Below are 15,638 nucleotides of genomic sequence, written 5' to 3'. Positions count from 1 at the left end.
GGGCTAGGACGTCACAGGCAATCAGGAAGGAAAAGCACTGGACAAGGAGAATGCCGATATATATCTCTGAATCCCCAATCACCAGGTGAGCTTCTTGCTGGAAGTCCAGTAGGCCATGCATGCTTCCGGACTTCGACCACTGACCGTAAGGTGTTCCGGGTCCGAAGTCGTTAGCGGCCTCCAGCATGTACTGGCCCAGGAGCTCGCCATTAGTGGTCCGAGACGGGATCTTCCGGTCGAGCTTCTCGAACAGGAACTCCTCGATCCGTGCACCTGGACAGGGCAAAGACAGAAAACACGAGGGGTGTTGGAGGAGGCGGCCCAGAATAATCGATCCGCTGTCTGGAGGGCTGGGTCTGTGCTGCTCACCACTGGACATGACAAGGGTCTTTCAGACCACCGAAGCCATTCCACAGACCCCTTCACAAGGAAGCCAGCAGGCATGCTTCAGTCGACTGCAGACTTAATATTGCAGCTATTGTGCAAATGGATAAATTGCCATTTATTTAATTAAAATGTATTATTGCTTCAATCCTTAAGGCATCAGGCTATTAAGGATAATCTTAAATTTTGTAAAAACAATCTATGTAAATTTTGCAGTGGTTTTAAATCCTTGCGAACATAATTGTTCATATTTTCACAGAACACAGAAAAAGACAAAACAAAGATGACAACAGCATGCATGTCAAAGACACAGTCAAGAATACAAGAGCAACCTTAATCAACACTGAGAATGGCTACAGTAACACTGCTGTACATGGGTGTTTGAAAGGCTAAGCTAACTTACTGGAATCCTTCATAAGGCTGTGGACCACTAATCTAACCAGGCAACCTAAAAAGCATTACAGTAGCTAGGTCTGGGGTTTCCATTTCCTGTTCACACGATAGGGAATATTCAACCACTTAAAATTGTGCATTGAAATAGTCCAATTAAAGCAATTTAAGCCTTTCTCAGGTGTAAAGTCTGTGCATATCTTGTAGAGAAAATCAACAAGATGGCAGCTTCCAATCACTCCAATTCTTAGTGACTCAGTGCTGGTTATTATGGAATTCCCAATTTAAATCCTAGCAACAATTAGACTGCTGTACACGCTACACTGGGGGGGGGTTAGTTAAACCATTTCAACTACATTCTTCTGCTAAGATATTACACCGACATTTTATTTTAAGTGAGTCTGTGCGAGCTGGTTCTACCTGGACCTAGTTGCTTTATTACCTGAACTGCACTCACATCTGGCTTTAACAATAGCAATACTTCAATAAAACAGAGCAAGGATGGGGCAGAAAAACAGCTCGGAGTGTTTGCACACTGAATCAGATTTGTGGAGAGCAAGCTGCAAGCTGTTGCAGTCTGGCTTTTCCCACACAGAGGAAAAGCTCCCGCCAACTGCGTAGCTCACTGCTGATTAATAACTGTACGTATCCTATTGGCAGGAAGAGGAATGGGCTGGGGGGAAGAGCATGCAGGCGGTACAGCTTGGCCATCACATGGCTAGAATATTGTAATTAAGCATCAGGAAGGCTACAGTAAAACAGGCTTGCTTGAAACCTGAGGGACACCAGCTAAGCACCTCCACTGCTAGCTCTAGAAGAGCAGGAGGGATCTAGAGCAAAGCGAGTCTCCATGTCCACAGTCCCGCATGACACCGTGCACAGAACGCACTGGTGACAAAGGCTGTACCGGTCTCCCAGTCCTCGGGACACGGCGAACCGCTCTGCACCTGGCTGATTTCCTTTCGGCCATCGCCCCGTGTCTGGAGCGTCAACAAGGACGTTGACCCGACCCCCGGATTATGAAACGCACCCTGGACGTATTCAACCTGCGGAGTTACTGTGCCTGTGAGGCAGTGAGCTCTGTGCCACTCTCAGTCTGTTGTGCTGTAAAACGATCGGAGGCTTTGATAATTCTCCAGCCAGCCTGTGCTGCCAGACCATTATCAACAGGCTCCACTGGCCAAAGAACAGGTGTTAGCTGGTATCTGGCTATTTACCCCACCCCATCCAAACAGAGCACCCAGCGGCAGACAGAGAACAGGCCAACTGTCAAAGACTGGCGATGCTCCTTCTACAGGAAGAAATAAAACAGCCGCAAAGGACTTACAAAACGTCACTGTTCACCCAACCATGCGGCTGAAGAAAATGCGTTTCATTACCTCCATACACCAGAACGAGGTTTCACAGGACAGTGAAGAACCTTCATGTAAGTTTATGATGAGAAAAATCTGAACAAAAAATGTACTGGACCTCACAGCTGTAAATCTGTTAATTTATGGAAATAAAGAACTAACATTAGACATTGAAATTCTGCAAATTTAACTTATTTAAATTATTAAAATGTCTGAATTTTTAAACTTGATTATATGGGTTTCTGAAACATTCGCATATCCAACAATTTGAACATGCAGTGTTTTTTTCTGTACATACAGTAGCTCTTCCGGTGGCGTCTCCAGACTGATTGAGGATGATTATAACACCATGCAGTTTTGGACACTGTTCAATATTTCTATCTGAATTTTTTTTTTTTTATTATTTACTGTGTAAATGTATCTGCATTCAAATAAATAATTTTTCATTGGAAGTTTCCATGTGTTTTATCAATATATTTGAAAGTGCAGGTGGAGAGAAAAATTGATCAAACTGCTATGCAAAAGGGAGTCTCAAGTCATAAGTCACTGACACCTTCTACTCCGAGATAAATGAACACTTAGTATGTCAAGTGCTGTTAATTCATTAGTAATAACTAATTAATATTGCTTGGATATTACAAGTCCTTTAGAGTATAAGAGATCTCTAGTGAAACAAAATATAAATACAGTGAAGAAATAAACTCTCCTGGACAACCACACAACACGGGGTGGTGTTTAAGGTTTCGCCTCAGATAAGTGTCAAAAAAGCGGCCTAATGAACAGTACAAGCCCTGCTGCTCAGCGTCTGAAACCTAGCAGGAGATTTTCACAGCCTGCTTAGATTAGAAACAGCTCTTCGCCTGGGAGAAGCATCACATTGAGCCAATTAAGCCTTCAATGGGTCAGTTTATTCCATCTCTGCAGCCCCAAGCTGAAAAACCTGCTTTCTTATGCAGCCCGTGGTCTTGAACCCCTGTCCTCTACCACCATCTCCGAGCAGTGAAGGCAACCAAGAACCAGCTTAACACGAGTTCTTTCTACCAGTACAATACACGTATCTGGGAGATCAGGCCCAGCTCGACGGGATTACGGTTAAGAAATGTGAACTTACCCGTATGATCAACTGTAGCATGCAAGATCAGAAAGTAATAGATTAGAGCTCCCTACTCTTGAGGAAAGAGTCAGAGCTTTTAACACAGCATGTTCATGACTAAGACAGACCGCGGACTCTCTACAACTACAGCAGTTTACAGCACAATTGCCTTAACTTTAGATCCTCGCAAAGCAACAAAACTGACGCATTCTCTTTTCGACTGGGCTCTGACAAGCTCTGCTTGTATTTGGCATGACTTAAATTCTAAGCTTGCCTTGTGGTTCGATGTTTGATGCAAAACCCTGCGGTCCCATACAGAAAACAAAAAGTTTTCCCCAAGCAAGCATAATAAAAGATTGTTTTGCATTCAGAACAAACATTTTATATATATATAACGTAAGTGAATAAGTGGGTGATAAATATACTGTATGCATGACATTGCTGTCAACATATTAAAAATGTTTGCTCCATGTGAGTTTAGAGGAAAATGTAAATTATAGATCTAAGTAACACAGGATACAAGTTCTACTGTGCTATAGTTGCAGAATCTTACAAATACTTGTAATCTATTTCAATCAGGCAGCTCAATAAACACATGATAAACTCTGTAGTATTCTTGCACTCACCCACAGAAACCCTTGGCACTACAATATTGCTCTGAGAGTAGAAAGAGCAGTGATGTCACCAGCCCCTGGGGTGAGAGTAAGTTAACAACAACCATGTTGTTCCTGGTCTATTTTCTTAGGCTGAAGAACAACACATCTCTGGTGCAAGCAAGTAAAAAAGCATCTCTATTTACTACAAGCCTTTGTATGAAGAACACCAGCTCAATTAGGTCAATACAGCAGGATATCAAAAACCTCTACATCACAACAAATCAGGAGGCTAGGACTTAAAACCTGCTATCACTGCATTTTATTACTGCTAATCTCCATTCTAACAAAACCGCCTTAAATGACTTGCTGAATTCCTTAAGATATAAGGCGACCAACACTGGGCCTAATGTCACCCCAGTACATTTAAATTGAGGAAAATTGAAAGCAGCCATAACAGGGATCCTGGATTCCTAGGGGACAAGGACACATGGCAGAAATACGAAAGCAAGAAAGTTACACAGATATCGACAGTCTGCACGCAGAAGACTGGATGGGGTCAGCCTCTCAGAGATAAACAGCAAAGACTGATCATCTCAACCAGACCTTCCCAGCTCCTCCGTTTAAGGACATTCAAGTCTTGCAGACCTTCTGAAAAAGCCAGTTAAGCTTAGGGCTACAGACTATACTGTACTTGTACTTAGGCCACTTGTTTTTAATAACTGGCAACACCTGCAAAGCTATTAATGAATCAAGAGTGCAGTCTTTCTGTACAATTAAAAGAACTCTGGTTCTCGAGTCAGTAGTTTGGTCTTAAATTATCTCTAACTTACTTCATTTAACAAACTATCTGCTTACTGGAGCACATTGAAACTGCTCCATATATTTAGCAAGTGGTGATTTAATGGTGACCTACAAAACCTGCTGGATTGGGGATCTTCAGACCAGGCTTAGAGATCCCTGCCTTTAGTCACCAGCAGGCTCAGACCTGGGCAGAGGCTTACATTGGTTCAGTCAGTTCTTTATTTAGCAACTTTAACTCTGTGAGGTCTCGCACTGTTGATAGTTTAAAGAGACCTACCATTCCTTCTCTTCAAGAGCAGAGTACTGGAGTCCTGACATAGACTACCCATCCTAAGATCTGAACTCTCACTCTTGGGACTGTAAAGATATGGTCTTCATTCACCAGACATCTCAACAACTTAACTGAGTAGCTCAATAACCCATTCCTGGACCTGGAGAACAACACCTTTTCATCCCAGCAGAGCTTAATTACCGAACTGAAGCCTTAACTGAATTAACAAGAGGCTTGATTGGATTGCTTGCAAATTACCTTCCCCCCCGCAACTCAGAAGTTTGCGTTTTTAACATACTTGGGAAATGCAGTAGTTAAAAGGTGACTTCCAATATATTCAAGCTGAAAACAGTCAATCAGTTCCCATTAATCCTATTATTAGGTCAGGTAAAGGTTCAATTGTGTAACTGAGACCTTGGATGGAACAGAAACCAGCAGGTATGCGAGTCTCCAGGACCAGGACTGGGAAACATCCAACCATTTTCGAACCATAGCATCTCCCGCATGACACCCTTACACCTAGGAGCAATTTTCCGGGACACCCATTAACCTGCCAGCATGTCTTTGGACTGCGGGAGGGAACTCGTGTGTGCATACAAACTCCACACAGACAGCGCCCCAGGAATTGAACCCAGGGCCCCAGTGCTGTGAGGCAGCAATGCCAACCACTGGTGGCAACCTCTGGTCTAAATTACTGCTGTTCTGGTTTAGCCACTGAGGAATGTACGTTATTCATCAATTAAAAGGACTATGTCTGCTGGGGACCAAGAGAAAGCAAACCAGCGCCAGCATCTCTCCTCAGATTCGTGCCCCCACTCAGAATTCCTTCTTCTTTATGAGGGTCAACAGTATTTGATTATCCAAATGTATTCTTTAGACGGCAGGTCTAAGATTTAAGAGTGTCACAGCACCCTTTAAAATGTTGCAACATTTAGCGGGAAACAAAAGCCAGGTGTTTGTTTTACAAAAAACAAAAAGTACAAATGGGTCAGCATCATCGTGATTCGATAGCAGAGTGAACCAATGCATGAGATCGGATCCTTGGTACAGGGCAAAGCAGCAGATTGTTTCTACTCAATCTCTGATGTCTGAAATCAGGTGAAGCGGAGGATTCCCCACCCAGCACCAATCTCCTCGGCCTGCAGGAGGTGGAAAGGTGGCGCGTCTCACCTGGGTTGGGCTGGAGCAGGGCCTCGGTCTGTCTGAAGATCTTCTCGGTCCAGTTCTTGGTGCTGTCAGCTCGGGCCAGCAGATTCTCAAGGTGGGCATCCAACTCCGTCTTTTCTGCCTGGCCCAGCTTCTCCTCTGTGAACTGCAGGAGGAACACGTCCATCAGCCCCAGAACGTTCACATCTAGCACAGCCGGTTAACGCACTCGGAGGCTAACGAAGCAATAGGAACCCCTCAAGAATCATAACACCCTCGGATACCTTCCAGTGGAGTTAGCATTGCAAGATCTAAGAGATTTTCTTAAAATTTAGATGATGATGAACCCTTACCAAAACGTACAGCATTCCAAGATGTGCCAGTTAGTCACTCTGTTACTTTGGGAAATATACAGAGAGGCTGTATATATAGAATGTGTTCCAATGTGTTCCAGCCTCTCTGCATGGGAAATTAAAGAATAGTTTGCATTTTTAATGTTTCTCAGTATAGTAACTCCAACCAGTTCTTCAAATACAATCATCAGGTTTTGGGACTAATGGAGCACTTTGCATTTCTAGGATTTGAACAGGTATTAAAGACTTCCAAAACTCAGGAAATGTTTGCATTTAAGCTGCAGGATGTTTTCTCAGTTTCTCCGTTTACAAAGCAAAATTACAAAAATGAGTCAAAACAGTATGTCAGACTATATGGCACTGAAGTTTGACTCAAACACTACAAGATGATTCAACGTGCGCCCTAAACCATAATCTGCTGAGCTGACAATTTTCCTGATAAAAATGACAGTATGATGTTGGCATGAAAAGACATCTTAAGCCCTTTGTTTTAAGTGTTGATAGACACAGGGTTATAGAAATCATCTCCAGTCAGAAATAATGTTGAAGAAAAAGCTGCACAAACAATCATGGCCTGAACAATAGAAAAGCTAAAAAAAAGCCTATTACAGAGAAGCATGGCCCACTTCACATCTTACAAGCTTTGGGCACATACAATATGTAACTGATGAAGCAATAGCACATATCTGTAAAAGCGTAAATTTGTAATTCCGTTAAAAAAAATAATAAAAAAAAAAATCGATCTGTTCATTTTCTAACTTTAAGCCTCAGTCTTCAAGGCTTTAGATTCTCAAGCAGGAGTCTCCTGGTCCTGGAGGGCTGGTGTGTATGCAGGTGTTTTAGGTCTCTGTAACGCAGCAGCACCTGAAGAGCAGGGAGAAGCTGGCAATGTGAGCTGCTTTAGGTCAGCAAGAGTTTTCCAAGCTGGAAAGAAGACCAGAGCTTTGGACTCCTAATATAGACCAGAGCATATTTTACAGAATAATTATAGTTTAACGTAGAAACATAAGTGCGCAGTAGGAAAGGAATTTCATTCTTTAAAAACCCATGAAGAAATTGAGCATTTCAGTCGAACTTCATTGAGTAACAGCGAGTCTTATCAATGCGTGTTAAGGTGTGATGTGCCACATGGAATATGAAATCATCCAGACATTGCCTGGGATATTCATTACAGTCCCACCACCAGCCTAAGCCTTCAGACTTGGAATAAAAGAATCAATATTCACATTGTAAAACTAGGCAGGCTGGCAGTCCTGGTGCTGGTACCCCGTCCCGTCTCCTCCTGACCCATGTGACAGTCACGCTGCGGATCCCTGGTGCCGTTTGGATTATTAATGACTCAACACCAAAACAACGGCAGGAAACAATTCTCCCAAAATGCACAACAGGAAGTGGATTTGTGCAGACCAGTTTGCGTAAAGACTGATAGGCTTGAATTAACGAGGGACATTGTTAACACGAGTAAATAAACACCCTCTATGGCAAAAACCACAATCTAAAGCTTATAGAAGATTAATATCAGCTGTCAATATGATATATGAGGACTAAACCCACAACTATACAGTGTCAAATGATATTAATGTCACTCGATAGCTCTAGGAGTCGATACCATCTTATTATTACATTAATGATTCTCAAATCTCAACTTCTGCACTGCTGTGAATATGGATCTCTGTTTTATAACAATATGAAGTCAGTGACATATACAATGCTGTACTTCAAAATTGGAAAGAGTGTGTAATGTACATTTACAGCTCCTGGTACTATAACTGAGCGATGTCAAATAATAAGTGGGCATTCCTGCTTTGCTCTGTAGTGTCGATTTTGTAACAGCATTCCTGAAAAGCTCCTTATCCTAAATTTTAAAGTAAAAACTGTCTTATACTGTAGTAAAAATGTGGTTAACTGATTAAGCATAAGACAAGGCTAGAAAGAGGTGCCCCTGAGGATTAACAGTCCAGTGGCATTAAATATTTATTTCCAACTCTTTCAATTCCAGGCACACAAAATTCAGTGCAGGAATTGTCCAGCATGATAAAAGTCATCCTTGAAGGCAGAGATTTCAGCTCATCAGACAAGGCTGTGTCCACAGCCGATCTCTCCAGGCCTGTCTGGGGCACAGAGACACTGACAGATCGGTGAAGACAGGCCCGGGCCCACAGACGCTAGGAGAGCCGGAGGCAAGCCTGCCCCAGGGACTCCCAGCGCTGGCTGTTGAAGCAGTGCTGGTACTCCAGAATCGCAGTAAATCAGCATCTGAGGAAGGTCCATACTCAGCTCAGGCTAGGATCACCCTCTAAAGCTATTCTGGTTAATACAGTCCGTAGTTTTCAGTTCTCACAGCAGTGGGCATGAAGGATGCATTTTCAATATGACTCCCTCTGTATTCCCAAGGAAAAAAACACTTCAACCCATGCGCAAAATTACCACAGCTGAATCAGGCTGTAATCCCAAAAGCTGGAGCGCATAGTCAGTCATCGCTCCTAGTCTGACGAGAATCTTTCTTGTTATACAAAAGGCAAGTAAAATATTTTGGTTAATCCCTTCAAGTGCATTTTCCCCATCTTACAGTTAAAAGTGATCAACACAGACGTTCGTTCAGATCTGTGCTATGTTGTGAAGCTACCGGATAGCTATGACTGCTGGTTTCCTCTCAGAAATCTCAGTCTGATGAGGTCTGCAGGACATGATCTCCCCCCTCCTTCATCAAACTAACCCCCCCTCGCATTTGTCATTGTTAGCGATGAACTCAGCCTGTCACACTGTCAAAGAAACAAGCTGGCAAACAATACCTCACTAATGCAGGCAGCTTCTATCAGCACAGTGACAGGAAAACACTTTTCTGTATACAAACAAAGGAAGGGCAGAGGGTGAGCAGAACAGCACTGCATGACCTTCAGAGCTGCACCACTTGGCTGTTCCAAAGCAAAACAAAAGTGTTAAAAATGAAGGTGCTAATTTAATGGCTTGAAATCGGAGGAAATGTTTTTTTTTTCCTGAAGAGGAATTAGGTAGTGTGAGTTTGTATTTGAATAAAACTTCATTATAGGAAAAAGACTAGTGATAACTGAAAATGTGTTTGTTTTTTTGTTTCCTCCCAACAGAACAGTAATTCCTGGCATCACTAGAAATAACTCCAAATGCTACCAAAAAGCAGCTCTAGATTCATGCAGCAGGCTGGCTGCAGTCACATTTGATCCTCCATCTGTCAGCTTAATGAGCCGTGACAGGAATTTCCTTTTCCTTCTCCTGAAGATTGCCCCTGAGAGTATTTATGAAGCGGGCAATACCTCCAACCTGCATCACAGGGGTACGTGCCTCAGTGACACACCAGCACACCGAGTGTGTTCAGGAGACATGCTAAAGCAGTTCCACCGCAGGCTGGTATGTGCACACATCCGTTGTCCGGTATTTTGGCAGGGCAGTATCACAATAAATAAGACAACGCTTTGGATGGGACTTAAGGAAAGATAATGCACTTCTGATGACTACAAGGCCTTCTTCTCGGCCTGCGGATCTCTGGGGGACGAAGTCAATCTGCGAAAAGAAGAGGCAGGACTGCCGCTGCAGGGGCCACTGGGGCACCAGCGAAGGGCAAGAGAGCCCAGCAGACTGAAAGCCAGAGAAGACAGCCTCTCCAACAGGAGGCCCCGAGGAGCTGCCGAATCGGCCAAACCAGACGCCGCTTTCTGAATGCGACGAGACCGCCACCGGCTCAGCGGTGCCGTGTCACCGGGACCCGCTGCGGGAAGCGGGCTTTCCCAGAATTCATCTAGCTGAGGGCCGCAGGCCGGCTAATCAAGGGGAGAGGAACAGAAGCAATGGATGCTGGGAGAGAATGACTGCACCCGAGGAGGAGTGCATCTCGAGCAGAGAACTCTCAAGGTCAGCTTGTTTCCAGCCAGTTCCTCTTCCATTCCTTTGCTGGTTCAAATCCCACAGCTGGCAGAGGAATCCTACTGCGTTGGGCCCCTGAGCAAGGCCCTTCCTCCCCACTGCAGGGGAGTCATGATTACAGGGATTTCAAGAACAAAATGAGAAAGATGTGACTCTCTCGTACACCCTCCTGAATTATTTTTTTGATTTAAAAAAAATTGCTGTATTATAATCAGGCCGAGATGTAAAAAGTTTTAAACTATTTGCATCCACCAAGGGCAACAATACAGGAATGGGAATATTTCTTGAACGATCAGGGAATATTGACTGTATTAAAAAAAGTCTGGGAAAAACTCAGCATTCAGCTACAAATAAATATTTTTCAATTAAAATGTTGTCCAATGTGATAAATACTTTCTACCAACCTCTCACCAACAGTACAGGGGTTGTAAGCACAGCCTGGAACAGCCAACAGAAGAGAACCCTGTTCTCCAATAAGGCCATGTGCCTTTTAGAACACATTCAAGACTAGACTGAAGGATCAATAGAGTGGACACCTTAGACCAGGCAAGTGACAGGACGTTAATAATTGAACAGCAGCAGGTCAGCTGTGTTTGCGGACCATGGTGCCAAAGGGGCTCGGCTGTACTTTCTTTACTGATCCTGTGCGTTTAGATGTAATCAACACAAATGAAGAAACTGCGGGCAGGAGACATGGACTGTGCAGCCTCTGAGGACTCCTGCTTGCTGACCTCTCACCTCTTGGAATAGAGACACAGACACAGACGGAAGCCAACTGGCTTTACAGTTTTCCCCAAGAAGATTTGTCTTGGAAACCAAGACAGAGACCCCTAGCAGTCTGGGGTACCCATGAAAACACGAATCAAAGGATTGTGCCCTGGAACATGTAGATACTGGGAGGGGCACGAGGGTGCTTGTGTACAGAAGGGAGACGACTCCGAGGTTTGCTTGCCGACACAGGCTCCCCCCCGACCCCGTATTGGTTAAGGTGGTCAGAAAACGGGCGGATGGGTTAAACTCTCACACAGCAAACAACACAACCCCCCACCGTCTTCGAGAACCAGCACCATCGCGAGCCCCCTGCTCCGGCGGGCCGGCCAGGCCAGGCCTGATGGCTCAGGGCTCATTCAATCCTCTTCAAGGAGCAATCACACTGAGGGGCTGGAGCTGGCACGCCGTCACAGCAATAAACTCCCGCAGACGACACATCCAGCCTGAGCCACGCCACGGCTCCAATTCTTACTGCCTCCCTGGGATTTGAGCCCGCATTCCCAGATAGATTTCTCCTGCCCCCCCCCAGCCCATTTATTTGAAACTTGGAAGGCGTTTTCCATATTGCATTAAAGTGATCAATAAAAAGTCGCTACTCTGGAAGGCGAATTTCAGTTTTTGCTTCTCACTATTAACGGCTGGCAGCTGCTTCCTTTGCAAAAAAAAAACCAAACTCTTTTTGTGCCTCTGGGCAGACAATGTAACCTTTTGTTTTAACACTGGGTGGGATCCACCCCCCTCCTTTATGTACGGCACTTCGGTACCTTTGGGATGAAAATAACTGAGGGGTTAAAACGGAACACTTTGCTACAGCTCCTCGATTTACTGATCTTGCCCCGTGGCTGTTCTGAAACAAAGAGGCCAGCGCTGATGAAAAGCCAGTCGTTACGACAGCCGGACTGCTTTCACCTAGAGACTCACGTCAGTGACAGCCTGACTGCGCACAGAGAGTATCCAAGCATGAGGCTGAAGCATGGGATCCTTCAAGAAATAGCTGAATGAAATACTCTGATCAATTATACTCCTACTGTAGAGGAGACAGACTGCAGTCTCACTGTACATGGCCCTTCTTTCATTCTAAAACAGAAAGGAGTCTGTATAAGTCTGTATGTGCTCCAAGTAGATAAACTACCGGTCTATGACTCTAACCTGCTGAATGTTCGGTTACAGTTTTTTAACAAGACTATGTTTCTGACTGACATTATCACAGTTCCCACATCTTTAAATGATCTAGGAAGACAAGGCTATAACCTGATGAGACACTTGTCTGTAACACGTTATTCCCCCAGTCTGCCATAGCATGGTGGACTGAAGGAATCACAATTCCTCATGGATCTGACAGCAACCCACAGTCACGGGTCCACAGATAGGAATCAAGCGCGGTCACATGTGAAAGGAGAGCAGATTAAAGCCACTTCCCTGGTGAACTGTGCACAACATCACAGAACTGATCTGTTACCCCAGAGGGGTAGGATGCTTAGTGCTGATCAAGAACAAGAACAAAACCAGCAGAAATCCAACTAAAGGCTTCACACTTACATTCTTTTTTCTTCTTTTCAAAAGGATAAGATTTTGAAGTGACTCCCACAGGCTTTTTGCTTAAATAACACTGTGGGAACACGATCGCAGCTCAGAACAAACACAAAACCTAAACCAAATCCGGGCAGCGTCTTCACATCTTCAAGCCTACGAAGAAGTCAGCTGAGATCTATTTATTGGCAGAAAGGGGTTGAAGATCTTTGCATTATAACTCCAATCTTCTGAGTGGAAATGAAGTCTACGGGCAATTTGTCAAGCTATGTGTGATATGTGCAACCCCTGTGCAGTAGATCAGGAAAAGATAAGAAATTATTTCATCAATTCAGATAAGAGGGAAGTTTAGAAAGGTCAGATTGTCCAAGGCCAGAGTAGGATTTAGCCAAGACAATGGGTTTAAACACCCCTACACTTTCGAGATGTGTCTGGGATCTTTAATGACCAAGTCAGGTAGGACCTTTGTTTGACATCTCATTTAAACGAAGGGTCAAGTAACTCCGGTTTCTAAACTGACAACTCAAAAGCACAAAAAGCAGCGATGATGCAGACAGGCAGTGCAGCCGATCTGTACTGCAGAAATATTCAACAGCTGGCACAAACCATAAACAGGAACCTGCTCAGTCCTCCATTCGATACACTCAGTGTACAGCACACGCAATCTCGTTTAGGGCGCGATGCTTTTTAACAAGCACTACCAAACACAGAACCCCCAGCCAGAGAGCCAGTGATGTCATGCCACCGCTTGCCAGTTCAGGCTGGAACAGTCAACACCCAAGGCACAAATCATATAATTTAGAGAAACCGAAGTATATAATATCAATCGTCTTCTGAGAATTAAAAAACAACAACACAAGTTTCAGCTTCATGTTGCAAGACCGTTGCTGTGCTTTGGGGAAATAATGAGTGGTTTGGGGCATTACCTGTGCACTTTAAAGAAAAGGCTGAAGGAGATCCCTGGATCAATTACGTACTTAATACCAAACAAGCTAGATAAAAACAATCACCCCTTGTCTGTAACCCGGCTCATGTTCTTCATTTCTTGTGTAGCCAAGATATAGGCCAAAATAAGTGTGCCAAAATCCAACATGCGATCTTAAGAATAATCCTCAAGGAGAGAGCTTTTAAGAAAGCTGATCACCAACGATAACAGAATAAACTTTCTAAATATAGTTCATAGTTACTAACAGAATGAAGCCTATCCCGTTGGGCCACATACTGTACACAGTTCCACTCCAGAGAATGCCCTTAAATACCCAGTCTGCCTGTTAAAGAGCATTGTCCTCAAAATGATTATAATCTGGGTTGATCAAATTATAACACTCAAAGACATGCAGGTAAGTTGTTGAGTATGTTAAGGAGTACGTACCCAATTCCCTACAAGAAGAGTAAATGCCGTCAGCATTCTAAGCACTGATGGAGCCATACCTGTGTATACACCATCGTAGATAAACAGGAGTTTATCTCATACGAACTGAAATAGCAGAATGCGTCTGAGTGCCTAAACGTCAATGACACTTCAGCGGCTGTAGTTGACAATACTGGGGACCTGCAGTCTAGTCATGGCTCGTATAGCACATTAACGTTTTATAAAATACATATTTTTTTAGTCCGACGGGCTCTTTTGTATAACGCAATGACTAAACCCTGGGGAAATATTTAGCGCACTGTCGTCAGTAGCCATTTGTGCTTTAAAGCGATAAAATGATGCCCTTTAAAGCAAAACCTCCCATTCCTTTGTAACTTGGAGGTAATGCTGCTTTCCCACCGCACAACCTTTTCCCCAGAGATGAAAACTGGCCCAAGAAACAAATACCAGCACCTGCTGCCGTCAGCATAAACCTTGCCGAGCTCCACATACCAGGTCAAGAACACAGACGAGCGAGAGAAGGGAAACCTGCAAGCTCAGTCTATTCTCCGGAGCTGGTGTCCGTCACATGCCTCCTCTCCTGCTGGAGGTCCAGCGCCTGGATCCGAGCAGGGAACACTGCACCGCCTCACACGGGCTAGATCGGCTTATTACCACGAAGACCTGCCCGACGCAAATACCGGGGACAGGTGCTCAGACGCTGCCGGTTATGTCCAGCCTGCTGCTCATGAAAGGGGTGGGGGGGGACACGCAAGGAGACGAGTGCAGCAGAAAGGACCGAGACGCTGGACCCGTCGTGGCGGACAGAAGATGCTCGGATAAGGAAGGGGCCGGGACACTTCGCCCAGCCTTTAAACGCAGAAATGGGATCGCGCTTCCGCAATGCCACAACAAAGCAGAAAACAAAGCTCACCTGTACAGCCCTTGTGAAGAAAATCCCGGCGTCGGAGGCCAGTTTCTTTACATTGAAGTCCATGGTGTCACTGCGAGGAGACGGATCGCCTCCGCAAAGCCGCTCGGAGCTCAGAGTGTTCGCCCCCCCCTCCCCGCCCAGAGCGGTGGATCAGCCGGCCGGTCGACTGCTCTGAGATCGGTTACACGGCCTGCTTTTAAAGGAGAACGGCCGTCAAAGGGCTGTGGGCATGTCCCTGCTGTCGTCCGCCCAATAGACGGAAAGGCGTCGCAATGCATTATTATTATTATTATTATTATTATTATTATTATTATTATGTTTTATAACTGTCTGCAGTCTTTAATGAGAGTCAAAGAATATGCATTACTATTACTATTAATACTATTATTATGTTATTTATTATTATTATTATTATTATTATTATTATTATTATTATTATTATTATTATTCATCTTTGACGTTTGGTAAAGCCTGCAGAAAACTTAAAACTATTCTGAAATTAAACTGCATTGCAAAGAGTCGTCAGCTTCTGCATGATATACAGTATGAGCGTGTTCGGGTACACTGCGTGTAACTCTGTACGAGTATTTGCTGAACCCCGATGTCGTATTTTTTCAAAAAAAAAATCCAGATCGAAGAAGTAAATCTCCTCGGACACTGACGAAAATCTCAGCAAAAGTGGGATTGGGTAAGAGCACACATTTCCAGGAGCAATACAAAACTCCTCTGAATAGAACTCTTCAGTGCAAATGACACACCTTATCACTTA

General features: G+C 44.3%; 1 protein-coding gene across 8 annotated transcripts in view; it reads right to left on the bottom strand.

Annotated features, from left to right (window-relative positions):
- Nucleotides 1-15,044, bottom strand: part of sh3glb2b (SH3-domain GRB2-like endophilin B2b) — a 41,667-nt gene extending 26,623 nt beyond the window's left edge. For 3 of the 8 annotated variants that reach the window (XM_088615065.1, XM_088615069.1, XM_088615070.1), the window contains exons 1-4: nt 14,870-15,044; nt 6,058-6,199; nt 3,238-3,249; nt 145-273 (exon numbers count right to left, since the gene is read on the bottom strand). In XM_088615065.1, the coding sequence (XP_088471191.1) occupies nt 145-273; nt 3,238-3,249; nt 6,058-6,199; nt 14,870-14,932 (346 nt within the window). In that variant the 5' untranslated portion in view covers nt 14,933-15,044. The remainder of the gene's footprint in view (nt 1-144; nt 274-3,237; nt 3,250-6,057; nt 6,200-14,869) is intronic. The other 5 variants (XM_088615068.1, XM_088615071.1, XM_088615067.1 and 2 more) reach the window with 4 other exon arrangements.
- Nucleotides 15,045-15,638: the final 594 nt, after the last annotated feature.

The sequence above is a fragment of the Lepisosteus platostomus genome, chromosome 21 (genome assembly GCF_059453375.1).
Source record: "Lepisosteus platostomus isolate fLepPlt1 chromosome 21, fLepPlt1.hap1, whole genome shotgun sequence".
NCBI classification, from domain to species: Eukaryota; Metazoa; Chordata; class Actinopteri; order Semionotiformes; family Lepisosteidae; genus Lepisosteus; species Lepisosteus platostomus.
This window is presented reverse-complemented; position numbering and strand designations above follow the sequence as displayed.